Below are 26,506 nucleotides of genomic sequence, written 5' to 3' on the forward strand. Positions count from 1 at the left end.
GAAAAGACTAAAGATTATTCTATGGATATTAGCTGTTCATGGATGATTAATCTTAACCTTTGCTGCAGAGAAGGTGCTGGATGCACCATTTCAAGACAAATGTTTCTGCGTGAAACAATGACTTTTCTCATTACTGCCATAGCAGTTGCAGCTTAGTACATTTATGAATCACGTAAGATGCAAGAAAAATCACTGACTTGTCAGAAGAACCGTGTGTGAAACCTGCCTTGTGTCTTGTTTTTGAAAGAAGACAGTTTCGTCTGCTGAATCAGCATCAAACCGCACAGCAGCTAAACCACAGAAAAAATCCTGTATTGCTTTCTTAAGAAGCTTCTTTGTAGTGAATCATACCACAAATAGTGTCAGCTTAACTTTCCCCATCTTCTTCTGGAGACCGTGCATAATGCGGTAGTTCTAGGAACAGTGTTTCTTTGTAACGCCCTACCTGAGAAAGACGGCATGAGTACTTGATTGTGAAAATGGGTAGTAAGGAGAAAACTTGATTCTCTCAATGAAAACATTTGTTCTTACATGTTCTTAAAGTAGGACTTCTTAAATGCTTGCATTGATCTATTTTAAGGATACTGACTGGCTTAAAAACAAACTTCAAGACTTAGACATCCGCCTAGGAAAACAAGTTCTGTGTGAAATTACAGCGATGTTTAAAGAAGAGCAGATGAATTTTACTACTCTTTTAGCTACTGAACAGTATATTAATATTCAACTGTGAAATACTTTTATGATGCAGTAGATGATAATAGTTTGATGAAACAGATTAAGAAATCAAAAACATATACTTTCTTTCTAGCCAACTGCAAAAGAGACCCAAGCTATTCCAGGTAGCAAGTCTCAGGCTTGTTCAATGTGTTTAATTTTCATACTCAGTAAATATTTCCCTTTTTTATGCAACTTTGATGAAGCCAAGTGGTGTAAAGATGGCGTATAACTGTAAGAGATTCCTGGTTTTCTTTTTCCCCTAAGTCCTTAGCCTGCTTGCTGTCATTCTGAGAATGCTTCCTTTTTGTCAAATTAATGATGTCCACTTTCCCTGTCCATGTATACATTTACTTTTTTAAGATTTAGAGTTAGGAAGTGCTGCCTTTTAGAAAAGACAGATGTCTTCCTGATGTGGACATCAGGTGTTTTCATTCTGCTTATGTTCAGCACATGGTTCGACAAATTTTAATGGACAAACCTAACTGAAAAGACTTCATGCTTGGAATTGGAAGGAGTCTGCTAGGGCAAGTGCAGGAGCACTGCTGATTCCAGTAGGCAACAGCTCTTACTGGTGTCTTTTAGCTGTATGAAAATGAATCTGATTTAAGGTTCTAAATAATGTTGAAATTTTCATTCTATTGCTACTTGGCTGGGCAAGCAAATATTTATGTAGTTTTTGATATTTCAAAGATGATGATTTTTGTAGCTTTGAGAACTGATGCAGTCATTGCTGAATTCTGGCATCCAGTAATGAACAGTAACATTCTTCCCCTGCCATCAATCCAGAGATTTGTTGTAAGACTTAAACTGTAAGAAAAGCCAAAGGAGTGCTGTGCTCAGATGACTTTTGTTTCTCAAGAGAGATAAAGCTGTTAGTTCCCTAAATGTTGCTTTCAAACTCAGTTTCTGGGGGGCTGGTTACTCTCCATCAAGCAGTGCTGGCCCTTTCCCCCCCCCCCCCCTTATTTTTTTTTCCCTGTTCAGTAGTAGCTTATGGCCTAGCTTTGTTATTTATGCACAATAATCATTTTGTTTTTAAGCTGGTTACTTTTTGCGGCAGAAGATGTGACCGGCAGGATGCCACGCAGTGCTGCTGTTTGTGGGAAGTACAGAAAGCTGAGGAATGAGGGGAAAGGAAAAAAAAAAAAAAGACTAAACCAAAATGTTTACATCAGCACATACCAATAATTTTTGTTGAGCTGCTCACAGGAAAATGTAAATTAAAGCAAGCAAGCAAACAAAACTTCTACCGCAAAAAGTAAATATCTTATATATCGTGCGTCCTCTTTTAGTAAATTCCAGTAGGAAGGCATTTCAGGATAACTACTTAGGAGTGGCTGTTCTTTCTTCTGTCTTGACAGCTTCACTGGAGAGAGGGGTACATCAAAACAGCACTCAGTCCTTGTGCATTTATACAAAGAGCATATAACGTGTGTGCGTAAACACTGTGGTGTCTGTAATCAGCTTTCAGCCTTTTCTGTTCCAATCAAAAACTGCATTGGACTGTTCTTTGTTAAGTGTCAGATTATTGTTTCACAGTCAAATCCTGAGATAAGCAGTTTAGAGTTTACTTCCATTAAGCCCTGAGACACCTGCAAAAAGGTGTTGTGATTGCCTAGGAGTCGTGATGTTTATGATCAAGTCTTGTGTGTGCATAGTGGCTATTGATATGGAATAACATTAATGGCTTTCATGAGTTAAAAGGCTGCCTCTGATTGTAAACACAGCTGGGAAATGTGAACTCATTTTTATTCTTTAGTCACTGCTCAGTACTGAGCACATTCTGGGGTACCAAGTCCTCAACTGTGTGAAGCCTGGTCCCTCCAACTGTTAACCAGAGGCAGCACTGTGACTCCTTTGGTTGTCTCCAAGTGAGTGCTGTGTAGGGCACTGCAATTTTAGATGGTTACGCAATAAGCATGTGTAACTCAGAGACTAAGGAATATAGTTTTGGGGGAAAACACATAACAGACACACAAAAAGCCTTTCACTGAGCAGGCAATGGAAGAATCCCAAAGTTGGATTAAAAATCCCTGTGTTCTGCCTTATCCTCTGACTGTCCTACTGTGTTAGTGGTGGTGGAGGTAAAGATAATTTCCCTGCAAGCAGCAGCAATCTTGGCAACTCTGTGGAAAACTATGATGCTCAGTACAGATGCGATTTATGAAATGACGTGAGATTGTCTAACAAATTTGTGTTTCAGATTCAAAAGTATCATGGTGTGATTTGAGGACATGAGCCTCGGTTTTTATGCTTGCAGTAGCCTCTAAACATGTCACTTCCTAAGCTAGTTTAAACATGTAGGTAGATCTAGTACCTTTCTCTATTGTCTTTTTTCTTTTCTTGCTTCCAGCCCCCAAGGCAGCAGTGTCAGCAGCAGGGCTGGTCATGCACTGCTGCCCATATGCAAAGTGACAGCTGCTTTGTCTATGAATCTGTAGCTAAGCAGGAGATACACTTTTAGATACACTAAAGTTAGACATTATTGCAATGTGTACTTTTGCCTTACATATGAAGCTGCTGCAGCTGATGACGCATTTGAAGGTGGTGGAAAGATGTTTGTGGGACATTCTTGTGCGCTTTCTGTTATCACTGTTCTTGCACAGAGTTCGTTTGCTGATTATGAAAGAAGCAGAAGGAATGTAGGAGTCAATCTTAGTATTTTTTTTGTCACTGACCTGCAGGGTAAGATGATGATCTGGTTGATAGCATGCTGGTTTGTAACTAAGTATGCACATAAATGAACTTCTTTCCTGAAGCCTTAGGGATTACTTAAAAGGGAGTAGACAGAATGGGGTAGATGGGGAACAACTGGTAAAATGTATTGCTAGTGGAGCTTTTCTATAATTGAGATGGTATTAGAGTGGGTTGTTCTCACTTTGGCAGCTCTGAGTGTGTTAAAGGTTGATGGCCAGTTGGGTTAAGACACAGACCTTTCCCTGCCCAGGGCATCTTCACAGTTGAAAACACGTTTATGTAAATATCTTCCTTTACGCTTTCCTAAGATGCAGTATTTTTAGCTTTTAATATAATCAACCCAAGCTATACTTTTCTATGAATAAGACTGGGTCAGTTGATTTTGTTAATGTATTATGTGGGCCTATGGTATGTGATGTTTAACAGCAAATAGGAGCAGGGCTTGTATTTTCTAAGTTCTGCTTTTCTGGAAAATATGAAATTCAGAGTTTCTGTACCACTGACAAGAGTGGTCATAAAAAGGCTCATTGAACTTCAGGTGGAAAAATGTGAAAGAATACCTTACCATGTCTTCAGAGAACATCTAGCGCCTTTTTTGAAATGAGAGTAGAAATTATAGCAGATCTACAGTCGTAATTTGTGTCAAAAACCTAAAATATATTGTTTCTTGGTTTTATGAACTGACTACTAGATTGTTGTCTTTTCTGTGCGGGTCTGTAATTTAAATTACTGTGTAATACTGGAAGGAAGGGACCAAGAACATAAAGTGTACGGTCCTTGTTAACTTCATGCAGATGATAGAGCAAAAAGTGTGGTAATAAGAAATAGTATTGTTCATCTGTCATCTCTTGGAAAGAATGATGTTTAATGGAAGTGTGATACTTAATGAAAGCTTGAAATAGACTTGGATCTTCTCCAGTATAAATATCCTGTACTGCTGTGATGCTACTCTTTCTGGATAGAGATGGTATGGTACTGTGCATGGATAATAAAGTTAAGCGTAAGAAACACTGAAGAAAAAAACTATCACAACATCTTCAAGATTTCATGAAGTGAAAAACAGCGTCTGTAATGTTTTAGCTTATCCTTCATTTATCTTTTCCAGGTTGCAGTGGTAAAACTGAAGAATGCAGATAAGGTTTTTGCCATGAAGATACTTAATAAGTGGGAGATGCTGAAGAGAGCTGAAGTAAGACTACAGAAATGTTCCTTATAATAATTCTGTACCCTCTTACTGTGCCCTCTGAATTTTTACTACTTTTTCAACTAGAAAACTGTGTATATAGAGATTAAGGAGGTGCTTCAGTACTTAATGACAGTATGAAGATTAATGTTAAAGTAAGCTTAAGGCAGTTTATAAGAAGGGTTGATGGCATGATGTCTTGATTTAGATTGGGCTGAATATGGTGCCCCTTTTCTGCAGTTGCCCAACAATTAACTGCTATGTGAACAACACTGTAATGCACGTATGTCAGTAGTCTTTGGCAGGTATATTTTTTTCTGCTGTAATGAAGTTATGAAGCTTATAACTCCTGGTGTGTGAAGTCCAATGTTCAGATTGAAAAAATTAGAAACAAAAGTTTCAAATTAATACATAATGAATTTCATCTTTGTTCAGTATCTGAATAATTACTGAATAATCTTAATAGAAAGAGGTATTTCTCTTTAAGACACACATCTTTATTGTAGGTTTTATTTTAGTGAAAAATAAAAGACCAGAAATAAAGTTCCACCCTATTTTCAGATGTACACTTTTCAAGTCAGTTTAATTGCCAATTCTTTCCATTAAAGTGAAGTTATAAATAGGTTTGCAAGATTTTCTCTGTGAAAGGTATTAAAAATACTTTTCCCTTGAGTCTAGATTAATTTCTGAAAGTCTGAGCTGTTAGCCTAAAAAGAATTGCAGCTCTGTTTTTCCATGTATTTGTAATCCATGGGTATGCAGAGGGAAGGGAACCATCTGGAGGGAAAATGCATTAGAAGGCATGATGTGCAGCAGCTATAACTTGTCACTCATAATGTTGATGAATGAATCGCTGTCATTACTTCTGGAACAGTGATGACTCATTTTGGCTCTGTTAGTGGTGTGCTGCATGAACACAGGAATACATGGGAAAAATACACAGTTCAAGAGTATAAATGCATAGGTGTATGTGTAAATGGTGGAGTTAAGTTGTTTGTATATGCCTATATTGACTTCATGGGAAGTGAGATTCGTTTATGAAAACACAAAGTATGTGTTAAGAGGCTGGTGAATGCCAGATTATTCACTGCAAACTCTGAGAGGGTTCTTTATGCAAAAACTTCATTACATGGAAGTTAAATGAGGTATGAGGTCACTGTCCTCTTTTGTATTATGAAGAGCAGTTTTCTTAATGCTTGCCTGTGTTGACGATTCAGATGTGGTGTAAAGCTGGATATTACCAGTACAAGGATAACCTGAATGTCTGCAGTGGCTTCCTGTTGTGTTCTCAGACCTGTTACCATAAGTGCATTTGTGCCACGCCAGTGCCAGCTGAGGCTCAGGAGAGATCAGGACACACATTATGCAGCATGGAAGCAGTGCTTCTGGAGGTGCTAATGCTGAGCTGCTAAGACATCCCCACCAAGTAGCTGAGAGACCTGAATCCTATGCTGGTTGAAGGCCATGATAACATGACAGATGTACATGCAGAACACCAACTTATCTGCACCAGGGAGTTTGATCAGATGATCTCTAGAAGTCTCTATCAGCAGTTCAGATGGACAGTGCTTAATGAAGATTACATGCAGTGTTGAGATAAAGGATTTGGTCTTACAGAGGTTTCAGTAAGGCCAGAGTTATTACATACCTGAAAAATTCAGACCCCAGAGGTGCATATTGAGTCTATGGAAGAAAGAATAGAGTTTGCTGTGCATCTCTTCCTTTCATCCACGAGAAGGTGTTGCTTTGTCTGGTGCTCTGGGTGTTGTGATGGAAGTCCTCAGCCACGTGGTTCTCTGGCGAGCTAGAGAGGGAGGGCACAAATGCAAGCGTTCCTTTAGGGAATAGGTTCAGTTACTAGTTACATTAAATAACTATGTGTCCTTGTGTAAACAGAGTTTTATTGATATATAAACAGTTTTTTTCACTGATACACTTACAGCTACTCTAGAATTTTCTTTGATCTGAAAGTAGTGTAAAGGCACAAAAAAAGCATGAATTTATATAATTGAACACTTAGAGTAATTACAAGAACCACTTCTACTGTGTGTTTTTGGCCATGAATTAACACCAGGTCCAGGAACCACTTAGACTACTCGGCTGTGCACTGTCTCAGCTGATCTGCTGTGATCATAGCTGTTACTGTTAGCTCTAGGCACGTTGCCCAGAGGTAGGTGTCTTGAGTGCATGAGGAATGCACAGCCTCCTGCTAAATCATGGCAAAAACAACTGGAATTATATAACCTCTGAATTGTGTAACAAGTGGACAAACGACATGTCATCCTTGCGAGGAGTTTGTGGTATCTCTGAAGTATCCCGAGAGATTACCAACAAGGAAGGAAAAAATGTAACGGAAGCGTGAGCAGCTGTTCTTCCTTCTGAAGATCATTCTCTTTTTCTCCTCCTGTCCTCAAGTCTACTTTTTGATTAATAGCCTTTGACAGTGTTTGTTTAAAGTATTTAATCAGACTTCAGTGCTTTATCGCATGCATTGTGCTATGATTAAAGTGTAACATATTTCTTTTCCTTATTCATACTCACTATATTCACCAAAATGAGACCTGCTACAGCTTATTTCATTAGGAATCTAATTCATACTGAACATATTCTGCATACCTCAGCCTTAAATGCTGTTTCACTCTTTGTTTTTCCCTCTCCAAATCTCACAACCATCTTCTGTTTATAGAAGTGAAATTGTCATTCTGTCAAGTTCTTTCTGTTGATGTTTTTATTCACTTCTCAGGGCAGGTTGCAGGATTTCCATTGAATTGAATACTTTGCTGTATTCAGAATCGTTTCTCTTTGCATCTTATCTTCTGTTGTTTCTTATGAAGCTGTGTTCCCCTCTGAGGAGGTGGTCCTTAGTATTTCTCACTGTTCATGTTCTTCATCTGTTCTATTTGGCATGAAGGCACCTTTTGTCATCTTTTATTCTTTCCAATATATCAGGGCAAGAGAGTGGTAGCACAATGAGTTTAAGACCGAAGGTTCCATGTTCTAGTATGTTCTAGTCCTTCTGTCCTATTGAAGTAGTAGCACCTTTACTGGTCTTTATTGATCTACTTAATCATACACTGAATGATAAGCAGCAGCATTTTCTCCCTCTGCATCATTTAGCTATATAGAAGTAGTGTCATTTCACATTTGGAGGAAATAGGCTGATGATAGATTTTATACAGATTTTGGTGTGTTTGAAGAATATAATAAATGACATTTTAAGAGTGAGTTTTATTTTTTTCCACATGTGATGTTAAAAAATAGCCAATTTGCAAGATGTGTTTCTGTGTGTATTTTACTTAATGCCTATAATAATTATTTTTTTCCCCTTCAGACAGCATGTTTTCGAGAAGAGAGAGATGTGTTAGTGAATGGAGATAACCAGTGGATCACAACATTACATTATGCATTCCAGGATGAAAACTATTTAGTGAGTATTGTTTTGATGTACGTGCTAACAGGAAGTCAGATTCTTGGTTGTGATTTGAGAGACAAACATTGCTTACTAATTGTATATTCTGGACCATACAAACCTTATGAGCATCTGTGATAGGATTTAATTGGATCGTTTAACTAGATTAAGAAAAATGAAAGTGTTATTCTGTAATCTAGGGATTAAATGACCATGTTCAACTTGTAATAATTACTATAACGTCCTTGAATCTGTGGGTTTTTTCTCTTGGAAGGATGGTGCTCTCATTCAAAAGTATTTTGCGAAGTTGTGAAGACTTGAGAATTTAAGTATCAATACCATGTTTGACAGAGGAACGCTGGATGAAGCTAATAACATTTTGTTTGAGATTTACTGTATATGGATACACGTAAATAAGAAAAAATATACAAGTAGGTTAAATATTTAAATGAGATCAAAACAGAATTTTTGCAATATACTAGGATCTTGGAATTTGTAAAACTCTTGGTACTTTTTGCAATTAATAAATAAACTCTTATGCATTGATTAGGTTTTAGTTTCAAATTCACTCAGTAAGTTGTGTCTTCCCTCTGTTTTCTTGTTTTTACTACACCAAAGTACCTGGTTATGGATTATTATGTTGGAGGAGACCTGCTTACATTGCTCAGCAAGTTTGAGGACAGATTACCTGAAGATATGGCTCGTTTTTATTTGGCTGAAATGGTGATAGCCATCGATTCCGTGCATCAGTTGCATTATGTCCACAGGTAAGCAATTTTGGCTCCAGATTCCTGTTGGAATTAGAGGGAATTACTTGCTGGAGTAAAAATAATTCCCATTGAAGTGTTTAAACTACTAACAAGTATTTACCATAACAGACAGCATGACTGCCTACATCTTATGAATATTGAGATTTATTGGTCGCCACGTACCATCTGATTAGAGACATGAGTAAGGAGATGTCATTTATATCCAAAAGAACACATTGGATCTTGCATGTATGTTGAAATGAATGATCCTTCAGTTATAAAAGCAAAGCTAGAAATTTATTTGTGAAGTGTGTCCATCTGTGAACACATTTACTAAAAGAATAGATTCTGGTTCTCAGTTCATTTGTTCAATCTATAAAAGTTGAAAATACAGTTTTTGTATTCTGCTTTGGATTTCTCACACCCCCCCAACGTATTCTTTCGAACTTCAACAACCTGTCTTGAAAATGAAATGATGGCAACATTTCCCTAAATAAGAAGCACTTAAACTGTGGTTCTTACCTGTACATTGGTATGTTAAAGAAGAATATATTTTGTTCAAAGGAAACTTTTAAGTTGCTTGTCCCTCACATATTTGCTGGCTGTGTTTGCTTTTTCTGTAAGACTAGCATCATCTTTGCTTTATTGTATCATTCTCTGCTGAATTCCGTGGCAGTTCTAAGCAGAGCAAAGGATTACTTTACAAGAGACAGAAGTTTTAAATACACTCTGAATAAATTTACTTTGCTCGCTCTGATGGAAATCAGTGGGAAAACTCAGGTTCTTAACCTGGGTCATTAACCTGGCAGAACCAGCTCTTTTGACAGATCTGTTATTGTCCTTTGTCTGCACTGGCCAGTCCTGCTGTTACTGTTCACGTTTGTCTGATTGGCTTCAGAAGAATGGGTTTTTTGTATGTTTTTGTGGTTGTTTGTTTTGTTCGAAAGGAAGATTGCAGTTGGCTTTGGTTTGTTACTGAATTGTTTTCTTTTCTTTGACGTTGTGGCTTTTCACCAAGAAGCTGTAACTAGGAGTGCTTCGGTATGAGATTGATGCTAAACGGCAAACGGCTTTCCTGGAATATTTTGAAGTCTGCTAGTTTTGATGAAGGGTTGTGTACTTAATAAAGAGCTCTTTGTGATAATGCCTTTTGGAGAAGCCCAAGCCAAGTATTTTCCTTAATGGGTTTCTTGAATTTTGAAGATTTTGACAGTATATTTCTGACAAACTGTTTCTGCATTTAGGATGTGATGTGCAAGGCTTTGGTATTCAGCTTTAACTCGGATCAAGCATTTCAAATGCGTTTGTGAGTGAACTGTTGATATTCTTCTGTTGCCAGGTGGAGAGTTCCCAGCGTACTGCATTGACTGTGCTTTAACCAGTAAGCCTGCAGTAGTAACTTTTCTGAGGTGAAAATCTCATGTAGGTGTGAAGTTTGGATAGAACATGAGGTAGAGCTGCAGTCCAAAACAACATACTGGTTTTTATGCCCATGCTTCTATTACTATTGAACGCATAATAAAAAAAGCCTCAGTGAATTCTGTTTGTTTTGCGGCTTTGCCAGTGAGATTCCTATGTTTACAAACCAGATTCTACATTTGGCATTTTGGCCCTTGGCACAGTCAGTCTGCGTGTTTCGTCATTAATACTGCTGTAATATGATGCCTGTTTCTAAGGGAATGTTTTGCAAAGATTAAAAACGTGATGGGAACCTGAGTATATGTTAAATGATCAGCTTCTGAAACGTGACCCCTCCAGTATTAGTAGGATGTTTGCAACAGTTAAAGCAAAAGAAAGGAAAAGAAAACGCGTGTAAATGCTACTAACTATTGTATTGGGAGTTTAGCTCGGGTTGCTTCATTCTTTCTAGTAGCCTGTTGCATGCAGCGAAAGATGCAGGAGAAATGAAAGGAAAATACTGTTTAAAATAAGAAGTAACGTAACAGCCGTGATAGCTGTATGTGAGGTGAATTGCTAATATCCATCAAGTTTTGTACTGAACTCTGTGTGATGAACCAGAAATCATGCCTTAGGCACACCTCTCTCAAGCTAACTGGCTGGCTTTCTCCCCCGTATGGTGAGACAGCAGCTTGTTTTGTTTTTGTTAGTGCTCCAGTTCTTTCAGTTTGGTTTTTCAAAGTAGCTGTACATTGTACCCTGATGATAGTTTTCTTTTTCTCTGGATATTTTTATACTTTTTTTGTTTATCATCTCATTGTGCCACTCTTGTTCTTTGAAGTTGTTAAATACTTCTTTGTTGTCAGCTGGTTTTGTTTGGGAATGATACTGAACGTAGAGGTAGTTGGTGTGCAGAGCAGTCTGCAGTGAGATGAAAGTCACTTTCCCCTCTTAGAGTAAACTGATGAGGGCTTTCAAACATCAATGACAAGCAACAGCAATGTTATTAAACAAAATTTCTTCAAGAGTGCTTCAGGTTTTTGAATTCCAGAATTAAATGCGATTTCTGCCGTAGCATTGTGGGGTTATGGAATGAATTAATAGTGGGAAGGAGATGAAAATCTCATAGTGAAATTACAAATAGAAGTTGTTTTTGAAGCTGTCTCCTAATACTTTGTGAACCAAGATGGAGAGAAGTTGCTGGCTGAAAATATCATCAGGACAGCTGTTTGTAGGGTGACTTTTTTCACTTTTATTTGCTTCTGAAATTAATAGTCCCGTGGTCTCAGCAGTAAGGTTTTGAAATAAGTGAAACAATAACTTTGATAATTATTCATTTCTGATCAAATAATTTCTGTGAGTGGACCTTGTAGTATTTTACTTGGTAGATAAACGATGGCTCAGACTGTAGGCAATACAGCATTTTCTTTAATACACTTCTTAGCCTTTGCGCTTGTCATTACTGCACAACTCTGACAGATTCAAGATTAGTCTTAGAAACTTCATTTAAGTGTATTTGCAGGTGTTCATGATGAGGAAGAAGGTACTTAAGTATAACTCTCTCTTCCTTGGGAGTTTGTGTTAAGCTTATACCTACCCCTGATGCTTTAAATAACTAATTTGTAATAATGAAGCTTGCTTGTAGGCCAAGGTCAAATAGTATCATGAGCTAGTTTCTGCAAATGGTACTGTCATGCAAGGGAATATAATACTTCAATTTTGGCATCAATATTGATTTATTTTGGATTTCTACAGATTTTGGCGCCTTCTTTTGATTTTTCAACTGTAAAAGCCTCGACAGGCATTAACTTGAATTTCAGTTTCAAGGATTTGCTGCTCCTAGAAATATTTAATTACTTATGGTATATATTAAAAGCTTATATTTGTATGTATCAATATTCAATACCCAGATTAAGGCTGCATTCTCTCGGCTCAAGGTAGTTACAGTTATTCATGTTATCTTACCTCAAATATGTGTAATTTGGTTTTTTCCCATACAATGGAGATGTTTTTTTAAAAAAAATCTGTTTATTATTTCAATGGCAAGATGGATTTCTATGTATTGTATCTAAGATGGAAATTGAGGTGGTGAATGCTTCTTCTTGTCTAAATCCTTTTAAATTAAAAAGAAAAAGCAGCCTTTAGAAGGCCTGCTTGTGCAACTGGAAGAAAAACAAACCTCGCTTACTTTCTTACTAAGAAAATGTTTTGGAAGGATTGTGAGACACCTGTGTTGTTATTTTTGTTGGTTATGTTTATGGGAGAAGAGCCGTGACTGCAAGGCAGGCTCTCAAGTTGCATGTATTTCAGATGCCCTCTTTTACATGTGAAAAGATAGATAGGCATGCAGAGCATAAACGAGTTCCATGAGGTATGTGAGAATCCAGTTAGTTTGATCAGTGTGTTTCTGGATTGCTAGCTGCTGCTTTTTTATTGTGAAGCATCTTAGAGTGCTGAATAACAGTATGTTTGTTTTTCTTTCCATTTTCTGTATCAGCTTCTAAAATGTAAGTCAGGCTTCACTGAAACACTTGAGTTCTTAAAATGTAGAACAGCTGAATTCTCAATGGAAGTGGCATCCTTTTTGAAGAAATATTGAACGTGAGGGAATAAATCCATTAGAGGGGTAAAGGAGCTGTCTGTTCCCTATCACAAATGCCTCTGCTTTATTTCTAACAAGTTACCATTTGTTCTCAGTAAAAATCAACTCAGGGACATCCCTGATATATTTACAGTAGCTCGCAGGCAGCTGAAATCTGGGATTCTTTTCGGGATGCATTTTGCTTTCAACTATAAGTTTCAGTACCAATGTCTCCATTTCTGACTTGCTGAATAAGTGGTTTTCTGTTTTTGGGTGTATCCCATCATTCCTGATCATTAATTTGCCTAAGTGGAAAATTTGGGGGTGGGAGTTAGCTGCATTGCGCGGTATGTCTGAGTTGAGTTGGCACCAAGAAGTGCCAAGTGCTGTGGCCTTTGGTAAAGTGAACCGTAATTGTGGCTTTGAAAGAAAGCAGCAACATATTTGAGATGTTTATCAGGCTTTGCAACAGACGTAATGTCAAACACACACATGAAGATGTCCTTACAAAACGCTGAGAATGAAGGAAATGGGGATAGAAAATTAAGGGAAAAATAAGAGTATTTTGATAGTCTGCTGAAAATGTATTACTTTGAATTGTTGCAGTGTTGAGTTTTACATAGAAATCTGAAGGGCAGAGTTATTTTAGTGGGTATTTGGTAAGCTAGTGTTGTCTTGCAAGTTATTCCCTTACAGAGGTAGGAGAGCTCTGTGAGTCTGGGCTGTTTCTTCTCCATTTTTTTTTTTCACTGAGAAAGGACTGGAAACAAAGGTCATATTTACTAACTCTGGGCTTTCATTCTGCTCCATGACCCCTAATGTTTTAAGTGCTGCTGGCTACTGCTGTAGTATGCCTTCAGGGTGGCACCCAGTATGGTGTGGGGTCTGTGTGAGGCTAATGTTATTTGGCCTGAATTTGCTGATAGGATATCCTAAGGAGGCTGTGGTGAACCAGAAGTATTTGAAATAAAAGACCTATATATGCTTACAGCGTCAACAGCGAGTGGATCAGACCAGATTTACTATGATGTAGAAGTCAAACAGTTTTGTACAATGTTGTGTCTAGTGGAAGTGTTAATTGAAGTGAAATGTGTGTAATGGATGCATTAGCTACTGTGGACTCACATTCTGTGTTACTTGAGCAGAAAGAATTGAGAAACCCCAACTGTAATGCCTTAAGTGATGGTAGCATTGAGTGGTCCTTTCAGCAGAGGCACTTTTCCAAACCCATCTTTCTTCTCTCCCATTGTTCTGCTCCCCCCAAGATCCAGGCTGCAAACATCGCTTCAGCTCTGCTGAAGGGGTTTGTGGGGCTGTGCAGTGAACTGAATTGAGGACACAGGTCCAAGTTAGTAGTGACTTTACATTTCAATCTGGGTCAGTTCCCCAGTCTATTTGATGGAGAAAGAAAGAATGGGGAGATTGAGAGAATTATTTTAAGCTGAACTTGGTAATAGAATCATACGTTTCTAACACTGACTTTCCCAACATCCAGTGACTGCTACTTGAGATATATACGTGTTGAATTCTTTTACAAATATAATAATAACAAAAAAAGGTACAAGAAACTGCAGTTTCTTAAACATGCTTAGCTGCAGGACCCTTGGAAATAAAACTTCCTCTCCTTCCATGTCTGATACCTCCCCACTAAAGAGAGACATTCTCTATTCAGTGGAGGAAGGCCAGCGAGGCAAGGGACACATCCCTCTGTTCTTTCTGGTGTCTCTGTCAGTCCTTTAGCATGACAGCTGTGTCTTTGTTAGAAAGAAGTCTCATAGTTAATAATCTAATAAACATTTCTTCTTTACCTATGTTTTCTTCTTTTAGTGCAGATTAGTGTATCTTCTGGGTGCAGTTGCTTCAAAGACAGATAGATGAGAGCATTCTGTTCCGTGTTATGGAATCCTGTTTAGGTTGGAACTGGATGTGATTATCATAAAACAGAAGTATGCAAAACTCTGTAGTGGTCACAGAAAAAAACTGTCCACATATTATAACTGACAGCTCTGAGATGAGACCTTCCTCAGTGTCTTTATGAAGATGGAGGTGTTTTCAGAACTTTGCAACTTCTTTTGAAGACAGACATTCTCATTTATAAGCTGTTACTGTAAGAGCAAAGCTATAATTTTACATTCATTCTTTTCTGATTATTTCAGACCTGGAAACATTTTCTCTTTTGATATCCAGAATCAATAGTAGGGAAGTAAGACAAAAATATTTTCACTGTTTCTGACTTTTTAGTCCTGCTGACTGTGGTTTGGAGGGTGCAATTAGCTCACTGTTAGGTGACTGAGGATGGGGTTGGTTGCTAATGCTTCAAGTGATTTTGTTCTTGCTTGGGAGGCTCAGAATGATCCTGGCAGGAATGAGCCTGGCAGTTACCATGTGGATTCTTTGTTGCTCTGGAAGCTTTTGTTATGTTAGAACGAGGCTAGCTACCTGTTCTGTCTTCTGCATACTTTGTTTGATTTTTGTCTTTTTGTGAACCCAGTATTTCATACTACCTCCCTTAATTTACCCTTAAGTTTTCATTTATTAATACCCTGTTTGGTGTCCTTCTTTTCAGTAAACGAGAACACCCTTACATGAATTAGAGGAGTTTGATTCCTGAAAGGGCAATTGAGGAAATTCTGTCCAGATAAACTTGTCTGCATCAGTGCTGTCCTACAGTAAACATTCACCCGAGCTGTTCTGTTGTTAGGAGATCCTACGCTATGTTCGTTTTTAATAATGACAAAACATTATTAGCTTATAACTTAAATGAGTTAAAAAATAGGTCGTTTAATATCCTGCAAATTAGAATACTGCTTACAAAGCAATTGAGTAGGGCTGTGAGTGGTTCTGTTATGGAAGGCTCTGTGGTTGGGGTCACAGGGGGAAGACCTTGTATGGTTTTATTGGGAAAGTTGCATTAAATTCTTTATTGACTCAGGTGCTGTGATGTTTATGCTGTCAGTTTTTCTTTATTAGCTACTGGGAGTCAGCCTTCAGCATTTCCCCATGCAGCAGGAAACTGATACTGTAACTCAGTAATTTTCTATTAGTTATTGTGTGTAAAATCCAGGAAAAGGGTGTTGGAAAGGAACAAAGCAGAAAATGCCATCTAGAAGAGGAAAAACGGGGAGGAAGTCTGAAATTTCATCTGAATCAGATCTGGTGTAATGGTGTCAAAATGGTGTTTTCCTGTTATAGGAAGTCAAGCATTTAACACAGAAAGGAGGCTGCTTTTACACTGCGCTGTCACAGCTCTTTTATGATTCTGCTTAAGTGTAACTGCTGAAAATGTTCAGGCCTTAAATTGCTGCCTGAGATGTTAAAACATTATTCATTTCTTTCCTCTTTAAGCAAGCACTATGCCTCGTGCTTTTTCTTACGTTGGAAGAAAATCTTTCACGTGTGCAGCTTGCTTTTGAAGACTTTGAGCAAAACTATCCTTTATTTGTAATGATGTAATTTTGGTGTATCCAAGCAAGCAGCTCACTTCTTGTTTTTCTCATTGTTTTTAAAGTTTGGAGGCATTTTTCTGCCAAGCAACTGCAGGAGTTACTGGCATACATTTAGACTAAATGCTTTCTTCTGGGACAGCTTCTGGCTACATTCTTCGTTCAGTCTGCAATCAGGGCTTTTAGGGAGATATTACAGTGCTTATTTTATCTGGATCATACTTTCAATATGCTTTTTGTTTCTAGCAACAATGAAAGGAAAAACACATACAGAACTATTTATATCTTACATTCATTAATAAACGTCTGTGTAGTAGAACAGTGGATGTACGTTCAACCTTTATTGTTCCTGCATGTTTTCTGGTGCTATAAAGATTCTCTTACAAGTTGAACCCACCTGAACACATTCTGAATGGCTTATGGGAGGAGAGTCTTCAGGATGCACTTTTATTCTTTCCCTTCATTTTTATTTTGTAAGAATAATGCATTAATTATTTTCAGATATTTTTAATCTCATCATTATTGTTTTTGTGTGATTTAAGCATAAATTTCTGTGCATTCAAGAGATCTTCTGTTCCATCTGAGGAGTCATTTCTACAGACTATAAAATATTATGTAAAAGTAAGGAATTCCAATTTTGATCTGTAGTTCACTGCTCTTTCAGAAAAAGAATATTCTTAAAATCCACTTGAGGTGCCAGAGATATCATAGACTAATTGAATGCTTATTTTATGTGTTAATGCCTTGGTATGTTATGTTTATGCAAGCACACATAAGCACAACTAATCATATTAAACATTATGTAGACCTGTGGTATCTTTGCTTAGATAGTTATTGCTGGAGCTTGTTTCAGATTGACTAATTTTTTACACCAGACACTTTATACTGTCTGCAGTCAAAGGATGAGCATACAGAATCAGAATTTTCTGAGGTGGAAGAGACCCACAAGGATCATTGAGTTGAACTCCCAGCTCCCCACAGCACCACACAGAATCCAAACCCTATGTTTAAAAGAGTTGTCCAAGCACCCCTTGAACTCTGATAGCTTGGGGCTGTGCCCACTGCCCTGGGCAGCCTGTTCCATGCCCTCTGCCCTCTGGGGCAGAGCCTCTCCCTAAGCCCCAGACCTTCCCATGTCTCAGCCCCATGCCACTTGTGTCACTGGAGAAAATATATTTTTTTATGGACTTGCATCAGAAAGCAGTTATTTTGTTTTCAAGAACCTGAAAACAGAACGGATGTTGAAACTTAAATGACAAAAACATGATTTGCAGTGATGTCTATTGCCTAATGTGCTCAAAAGCAAATTATTGCAAAGGTGCACGTCTTACATAAACATTCATTTGCTTATTTTGTTGCTTAAAATCATAGTTCCTAGAAAATGTTTGCCTGAGATTCCATATTGCTAATGTCATGATTGCTTTTGACAGTTAAATGCACAGGAGAGTTGTGCATACATGCAATACTGAAATGTATAACATTGTGATTCCCATATGAATATCATAAATGAGATCAAGTTGTCTCTTATCATCAACAAATCAGAGGGATTCTGGAGATGTCAAGGGTGAAAATTGCAGCAATTGTTTATTGCAGTATTCAATGTCAAGCTTCATCCATTCTCATAGACTTAATTCCAGTGAAAAGGAATAAAAACCTCTAATAACTGTGATGTCTGAAGTTAATGTAAGACGCCTTATCAAAAAAAGAACAAAACACAACATACAAACACGAATTGTGACTCGCTAATGCAGGCTCAGTTGGAAACTCGGACATGAACAAATGTGGAAGCTGCTCACTGCAGTTTCCCCAGGGAGATAAAAGCTTTTTCTATGAATATAACAACATCCAAACCTTGTCCGGAAGTTTTTAAATGAGTTTGTAACTTCTGCACTATGCCAGCATGGCTTGTTGATTTGCCTCCTTATCTTTTACATGCGTTGGCACAATCTTTCTATGATACTGTCTGCCAAAATGGTGCCTGTCTCAGTGTATTTCTTCTGTCTTCATCATGATTTACATTAATAATTTACAGTATAGTGATGAAGCCAACATAAAATCTCTAATGTGCTGGAATATTTTGCTAAAGATTGTGGAGAAAAAAAGACAGCAGATTTTCATTTCAACTTGAGTGTTTTTCTTCTTTAAGAAAGATGAGTAAGCATTTCACAAACATCTCCTGTTCCTTTTATTAATTCCCAGTTCCCTAGTACTAGATCTGTGCAATTTGACCTGAATGTAATATTATTAACAGCATCAAAACTCTTTTCCTTACTGCTGTTCTTGAGACAGTAATGAAATTGCAGTCTGTTTTCTCAACAAGCAGGAATTTTCTGTTGGTACATGAAACAAGAATGCCATGAACAGGAAAGATGATATTCTCAGGACCCTGTTAGAAATTTTGACAATTCTGACACAGTTCCAGTTTAATTTGGTTATGATTTAAATTGTTAAAACTGATCTACTTGAACCCGATACAGTCATTACTAAAGGTGCATGTACATTGGAGCTGAAAATGGAGCTGAAAATGAATATTTGGGATGTATATGATTGTATAGGACTGGTATTGCAGACTTTGACTTCATTTTATGGCAGTAAGGGTTCTTGTCTGATGGTGTGATGCTGGTTTGCACATGGTGTGGTTTAAACGGGCAGGCAGCTGAGCACCACGCTGCTGTTTGCGTACCACCCCTGCACTGGGATGGGGGTGGGAATCAGAGAAAAGGTACAACTTGTGGGTTGAGAGAAAGTTTATTAGGAAAGACATTGAAGGAAAAATAGTGATTAAAAAGAAAATACAGCACAAGTGATGCACAATGTAGTTGCTTACCACCAGCTGATTTAGGAGTAGCAGCAGCCCTCCTGGCCTGTGTTCCTCAGTTTTATTATTCAGTATGGTGCCATGTGGTATGGAATATCCCCTTTGCCATTTGGGGTCAGCTGTCTTGATTCTGTCCCATTCCAGCCTCTTGTGCTTCACCAGGTTCCACTCTGGCAGAGTGATATGAAAAGCTGAAAAGTCCTTGACTTAGTGTAAGCACTGCTCAGCAACAACTAAAACACCAGTGTGTTATCAACCTTGTTCTTCTAAATCCAAAGTATGGCATTATATCAGCTACTAGGAAGAAAAGTCAAAAACTTGCCAGTCAAAACTAAGATTCCATTCAGATAGCATCAATAATAATTTTATTGAGGTTTATATTTGCATTATTTATTAAACAGAAGAGCTCTGAATACTCTTATCTGCTGTATGGTACTGTGCAGAAGGTCAGAGCTAGTCCCTTCAGTAGGTTTTATTACAGAGCTTAAAAGCTGAATGTAAACAGAGCAAGAAACATGATTAGCCCAAACAGTGCAACTGGTAAATTCTTGCTCATGTTCTTAAATAAGTGATCTCCCATTATATCACGCTTTGTTGTATGTGTCAATAATAGATTGTTGTTCTTTGTCGTTATTATTTTATTGGTTTTTAAGAACCACAGGATCATCTAGGTTGGAGAAGATGTTCAAGATCTTGGTAGGTCAGGGTGATGGTACAGCTCCAATTCTTGTCTCTAAGTCATATCCCTCAGTGCAGCACCCACAGTTTTCTTAAATACCTCCAGGAATGGGACTCAACCACTGCTGTGGGTATCCCGTTCTGATGTTTGACCACTGTCTCCATGAAGAAATTCTTTCAGATGTCCAATATGTTGTAGCTTTAGAGCATTTCCTCACAATTTACTGGAGTGCTTCTCCTTTTACTGGCACATGTGGCCAAGGAAGACTTTTGACAAGCTCTGCTAATGTATACATCAATAAATCATGTATATTTGTCTCTGGTTTACTTGCTGTTTTAAGTTCTGATCTCATTTGCCACTCTGGAGAGTTGGCTTTTCAATTTGAATTCCAGAGGGAGGAAGGGCTCAGATGGAGAATCATTAATATTGCCATTAAGAAAATTATTTAAGTTAAAATATCAACTAATTCTATAAAAACAAGTGTTAAAATCATTTAAAACTGCTTACTAATAAGTTCTGAAACACACCTGTAACATTACCTATAAACAAGGACTTAATGTCAGTCTCCTTGTTAGCCAATAGATGCACAGTAGGCAACTAATTCTACTTAAAAGACAAGCAACAATGAGATTAACTGTAGGCTAAATGACTGAAAATAGCAACTTTGATCCTCCAAGTGACCAGCTATTTAAGTAGAGGAGGAGATGAGAAGGTAAACAAGCATGGGAGTAAGGGAAGCAAAAAGAGACTGAAAACATAGGTCACAGCCGCTTTGTTTAAGGAGCTGAAGTGAATTCCAGATCCAATCTGTGTAGGTCACAAGTCTGTTACTTCGAATGTAAGTTTGTTGTCGAAAAGTAAACTATCCAAACTGTCTCAGAATAGCAAAACAAGGGGAAAAATCCTGTTCAGATAGTAAAGTTTTTTCAGATTGGTACAGCAGCTTTCTAGGAGTCTTCTGTTTCTACCTTGGGGTCCTCCTGGACCAAAAATAAACTTGCATGCTTTTCAATTTGAATTAACTCTGAACAGCTGGAAAGCTCACATCAAATGTCTGGGTATATGTATCTCAAAAGATTCTTTGGCAACCTCTCTTTCATTCAGGCTGAGGAAGGTCGGTCCTGTGTGTGAGAATGCTGTGCTAGGCATGGCTGCCCTGATACGCTGCTGTAGGTGTTTCTGCAGGGAAGCGCTGCATTTCTGCTCAGTGTGCTCAGGTTCAGCAACTGGGTGTGATGTCCACTTTTCATCTATTTAAAATACACCTGTATATAATTTGGAGTCTTAAGTGTGTAAAAAGAAGTAAAAAAATACAGTAATAGAATGCATCATAGTGGAGGTGTGTGGATTTGTATGTTCCTTCATTTCTGTGTTCATCATGGATTCAAAGTCAGTTATTTTTCTCTCTGGCTCCTTCTGCTGATGGATTCTCCTGTGCTGTTTGTTTCTGTAGAAGACTTAGTTGGGGGTTTCCTGAGAGAGTAGTGATACAGCTACTTATCTGGATACATAATAACACACAGGAGAAGATAAAGTCCTTCTCTGCTACTTTCTTTTCCATATTAAACTTTGTAACTGCCCACTTCTCTGAGACACTGGTTTTCTTACTGTCCATCATCAAAGCCTGGGAAGCTTCAGCTTGGGCTAAACCTGTATCAGCAGCAATAGTGAGGCTGAACTAGCAGCTGTGCATATGATTGACGTGGAATAGTGCCATATTTGCAATGCAGTAAAGAACACGATCAAGTTGCAACAGGGAAGCAAAAGAGGTTATCCTAAATTTAGTTCTATTCTTTCAGTGGTAGTAGATTCTTTACTCTCCACTGTTCTACATTTTTAATTGCTGACTTTGAAAGAATGTGCTTTCACATTAGCATTTAACCTGTAGGCTATTAATTTAGGACACAGTTAAGTGGAAGATGTATTTAGAAAAAAACATGCTTTTCTCTGTTGTTCTTCAATAGCTTTTCCCTTAGCCCCACTTTTTTTCTCAGTAGGCATTCTGAACAGCACCGATTTGTGTTGAAAATAGAAGTATCACGGTATCTGTGTAGCTACTGAATGTAACTTTATTGGATGAAGGAAGATGAAAAAGGATCTGTGCAGCACGTTAAAGCTGCTGCATAGCAGTGTTGTTTTCTGAGACATTCTTCTTTCTGCTAGGCAGTCTTAAAGGAAATGTAACTTCACAGTGGCCTAGGGGGAGTACAGTAAAATTTATAGGATATAGTAGTGCTGCTTCATGTACTTGCAACTGCAGTAGCAAGAGTGTGATGCATACACTTGTTTTCTCAGTATGGTGTTACTTCTCAATGAAAGCATTTTTTTATTATTATTTTAGCCTCCAGAGTTTACTTCACATAACCCAAGAATAAGAAACAATTGCTTTAGATTTTTTGTAATATACTTTTTTTTGTTTGTTTGTTTTACATGTCTTTAAAGTACATTGCACTTTTGTTCTGTGTATCCCCTCTGCTCCTTGGTACATTTTTATGGCTTTGTCGTGATTTTTATCATCACCACGTAAGTGGAGGGGAGAGGGATAAAATCAACCTCATCTTAAGGCTATATATCCTTTGTTTGGGAAAATGAAAGGCATCCAATGTTCTCATAACTCATTTCTGTACAGACCAATAGTTCTCACTAAACCATGTCCCTCAACACAATGTCCAAATGTTCCTTGAACACCTCCAGGGTCGGTGACTCCACCACCTCCCTGGGCAGCCCATTCCACTGCCTGACCACTCTTTCAGAGCAATTGTATTTCCTAACATCCAGCCTTAACCTCCCCTGGCCATCAATAAAGATACTGAAGTATATTTTTGTGTATTTATATCTGCTTATTTTTTCCTGGAGGAAGATGGCAAAGGTTTAGGGTTGCTGTAGGGTGCAGTATGGATCCAACAAGTTATTTTATTTCTTGATTTGCTAATTACATCTTACTTCATTTTACAGTTATTGCTGATAATTAAAAAACACCATATATTTGTCAATGCAGATGTACATAAATAAAAGTACATATTAAACGTTGTTGTATTGTCCTGACAGCTTTTGAATGAGATTTCTTCCATGAGTTACTTTGTTAGCATCATCAGTGCATTAAAAATATGTGGAAAATGTGTTTTGATTGCCATTGTCAAATACAACTGGGCCCTCAGATTATGTTGTCTAGTTTACTCTTAGAATTATTCAGCGCAATCAGATGTCTCAGACAATGTACAGTTATACTGAAATGCAGAGAGCAAAGATTATCCAAAATGAGAATCAAAGGAAAGCATTTATCTGCTTATAGATATGTATTAACGTTTTCAAGTATAGGTAGTAATTTACAGTATAACAGCTGGGCATATTCTGGATTCCTCTTTAGCCTCTTCTTTCAGGATTTCTTTGGCAGATGGCATTCACAGATGGACATAACATTCTTAAGGAGCTTACTCTTTCTACTTCTTTACCCTCCAGTAACTCATGATACTATTAGAAAACTAAAAGCTTTGACATGAATTAGCCTTACTTAGCAGACTTTAATTTTTTAATCTTTAGAATATGCTGCTTGGCAGTGGTGGTGGAGTTCTTAATCTGTTTACTTAGTCCTTAGAAGCCAAAACACAATTCTGATAAAGTTGGTTTGGCAAAATGTAGCAGAAATGGGCTTTTTCAGGTATTTTTGAATTGTCATTTTATTTTTCTTCCCAAATTTTGGAGGGAGAAAATGTCGAAGGATACGAAAGAATACGGTTCAGTAACCCCAAAATAACTCAGTGGAGGCTCTGAAGAGTTCAAACAAGCTGCCTGTGTTCTGTTGTAATTACACTGAAATCTTAAGTAAATCAATCTAATATTTTAAATTTGGTGAAAGTCATTTTTATCAGCATTAACATCAAGCTGTTTTTAGCAAGTATGTTTACATGAGCACCTAATATTCAGTTAGAAAAAGAGCAAGTTGTGTTGAAGATTGCTGAGTTCACTTGTGTGGTAGTTATTTGTCTATGATGTGCTTAGTGTTGTTCCTCAGTATTCATGCAGCTTTGGCCTTGAACATGAAGGCTCTCATTCTCTCAAGTGCTTACTCAAATGGTCATTTTCTCTGATGAATGTAGTCAGTGTGGAGTTTCTGTTGAGGAATGTGAGACTATAAGTAGGATGATTAGATCCAAAAAAAGCATTGTGACAGCTGGAAAAGCTAGAGATGCCCTCAGCTGGGTCCTCCACTTTTATGTGTTAGTAATTTAGTAGAAAACTCAAAGATAACAGATAAAGGTAGAGAAATGAAATCTCTTATATTGGTTTTTCTTTTCTTCCCCCCCCCCCCCCCCCCCAAGAAGTAAATGAAAGTTTTTCAACTTCTCCNCCCCTCCCCCCAAGAAGTAAATGAAAGTTTTTCAACTTCTCCTTCACAAATACAATCTAGTCTACCTCGGTAATAACTCTGGTTCACAACCCATTTTCAACTGCTTTTTATTTCAGGCCTTGCAGAGCAATACATTCCCTCTCATCCCTTTTTTTCACAGAGGCCTCTTAACTTATTGTTGTGCATTCAGTGTAGACATAGTTATTCAGTGACATAAAGGTATAAATTAAACATTTGCTTTCTACCTTCTTCTGGGAAGTAGTTGGGTTCTGCAGAATAAACCTGACGTGTCTTTCTAGTACCCAGGGCTCCAAATCTGGCCATAGTACTCCAGATGAGGTCTCATGAGGGTAGAATAGAGGAGGACAGTCCTCTCCCTCTCCCTGCTAGCTACGCCACAGCCCAGGATACTGTTGACCTTCCAGGCAGCAAGCCAACATAGATGGTTCATGTCCTGCTTTCTGTCTACCAGGACCCACAAGTTCCTGTCCATAGGGCTTCTCTCCTTGAGTTATTTACCCAGGCTGTAAAAATATCTGAGATTGCCCTGACCCATCTGCACCACCTTGCAATTGGTCTTTTTGAACCTCATTAGGTTCTCATTTGCCCACTTTTCAAACCTGTCCAGGTCCCTTTGGATGGTATCCTTCTGCTGTATCAACTGCACCACTGAGCTAGGTGTCTTCAATAGACTTGCTGAGAGTGCTCTCAGTCTCACTGTCTGTGTCATTGATAAAGACATCAAAGAGCACTGGTTCCCCTGGGGGACACCACTTGTGACTGGCCTCCACCTGGACTTAGCTCTGTTGACCTCTGACTTTGACCATCCAAACAATTCCTTATCCACAGAATAGCCTTCAAATCCTTGTCTCTCCAGTTTAGAAATAATGATGTGGTACAAGACCATGTCAAAGGCCTTTCACAAGTCCAGGTAGATGGCATCAGTTGCCTTCTTTTTGCCCACCAGTGCTGTCAGAACATCATTGAAGGGCATCAGGTTGGTCAGGCGTAATCTGCCTTGTAACTCCTGCTCATTCTTCATGTGCCTTAGCTTAGCTTCCAGGGGGATCTGCTCTGTGATCTTTCCAGGCACTAAGGTGAGGATCATTGGCCTAGAGTTCCCCAGGTCTTCCTTTTTTAAAAATGGGGGTGAACTGTGATGCAGTGAATTTCAATATGACTAAATCTTGAGCCAGGTTTAAGGCAGTCCTCGGATAAGAAAAGCAAAAGGTACTAGGGGATACTGCTACCATAGCTGGCACTGCTGATGTTGGAGAGAAATCATATAATGATGGTCGGTTTCAACAGAATAAAAGTGGTAGCTAATCTGTTAATAGTGTTTAGTACCAAGTGTCAACTCCTCCTGAAACTGCGATGTGAAAGAAAGACTGTTTTAAGGCAACAGAGTCATAGATCTTGTGATTACCGTAGTTCTGAGACACAAGAAGACTTGTACTCTGTGCCCTGCTGCAGCTGCTGGCTTGTGTTCTGAAGTCATGCTTATTAGAATAGTCTTATATAAAAGCATGGATTCTTACACAGAGAAAACAGAGGGGAAGGATCAGCAGTGTAGATGGCAGCTTGTTTTGCAATGGTTTGAGGGCAGTCCAGCATTTGTTATTCTTCAGTGTCAGTAATGTCCAAGACTAACCTTGATTGCTGTGTGTTTTGGGGTAAGAGAAGCTTTTCTGTTTTGTCAGGCTTCAGAAGAGGAAAAGGAAATCTTACATTTGAGCCAATTTCATAAACCTGCCTGCTATTAAATGTCAAGACATGATGAAGGCAGTTTTGCCTGTTTACCTGTCATATCTTTGCAAAGTTTAGAGTTTTATGAACTAGAATTTCCAGAACAAAAATGTTCAGGTTACTGATACTGACTTTTTTTTTTTAATCTGAAATGTTATCAGTTCCGGAATGCATTGATTACTTGAGTTTCTAGGCCTTTAATTGTCTGCCATAAGGAAATGTAGGCAACTTATATTTTCATTTCATAGGTGTCTAAAATAACATCTGTAAATCAGCGTTGTAATGTACTATGTTTAAAATGTTTCTAAAATGTCACACTCTCTTTCTGGTTTCAGTCTGTAAAATTGACAAGACAATGGAGATAATGGTTAGGCATGCAAGAGACTTTACCTTGATATGCCATCCAAATTAATTCTTAACAGAATGATGGTATTTAGCCTGAATGTGAGAATTTTCTCCCTGTCTGTCTGGTTCTGACAGTTGATTAGCAATTCAGATGAAAAGCAGTAGCTACAAGGAGTATGGAGCTGCCGAATACTTATCAAAAGGAATTTTTCAAGTCATTTATTTTTTGAGAATTAGCAAAACAAGTGAATGTAGGCAGTTTCTAAAAATAACTGTCCTTATTTTTGGACTGTTATTATAGTTGAGATGGCCATTATTTGAAGCCAATCCATATACACAAGGGTCACAAGGAAATAGTTTTCCTAAGTAAAAATGTACTGTGACATTGTAGTG

At 38.0% G+C, this 26,506-nt stretch overlaps 1 protein-coding gene across 14 annotated transcripts in view; it reads left to right on the plus strand.

The window, feature by feature from the left end:
- CDC42BPA (CDC42 binding protein kinase alpha) overlaps positions 1–26,506 on the plus strand; it is a 141,924-nt gene that overhangs the window by 36,783 nt on the left and 78,635 nt on the right. For all 14 annotated transcript variants that reach the window (XR_001553791.2, XM_015856960.2, XM_015856962.2 and 11 more), the window contains 3 exons: positions 4,520–4,603; positions 7,929–8,024; positions 8,625–8,773. Coding sequence is in view for 13 of the 14 variants with exons in the window: in XM_015856960.2 (XP_015712446.1) it covers positions 4,520–4,603; positions 7,929–8,024; positions 8,625–8,773 (329 nt within the window). In the remaining variant the exon portion in view is untranslated. The remainder of the gene's footprint in view (positions 1–4,519; positions 4,604–7,928; positions 8,025–8,624; positions 8,774–26,506) is intronic.

This window comes from Coturnix japonica, chromosome 3, assembly GCF_001577835.2.
Source record: "Coturnix japonica isolate 7356 chromosome 3, Coturnix japonica 2.1, whole genome shotgun sequence".
Lineage (NCBI taxonomy): Eukaryota > Metazoa > Chordata > Aves > Galliformes > Phasianidae > Coturnix > Coturnix japonica.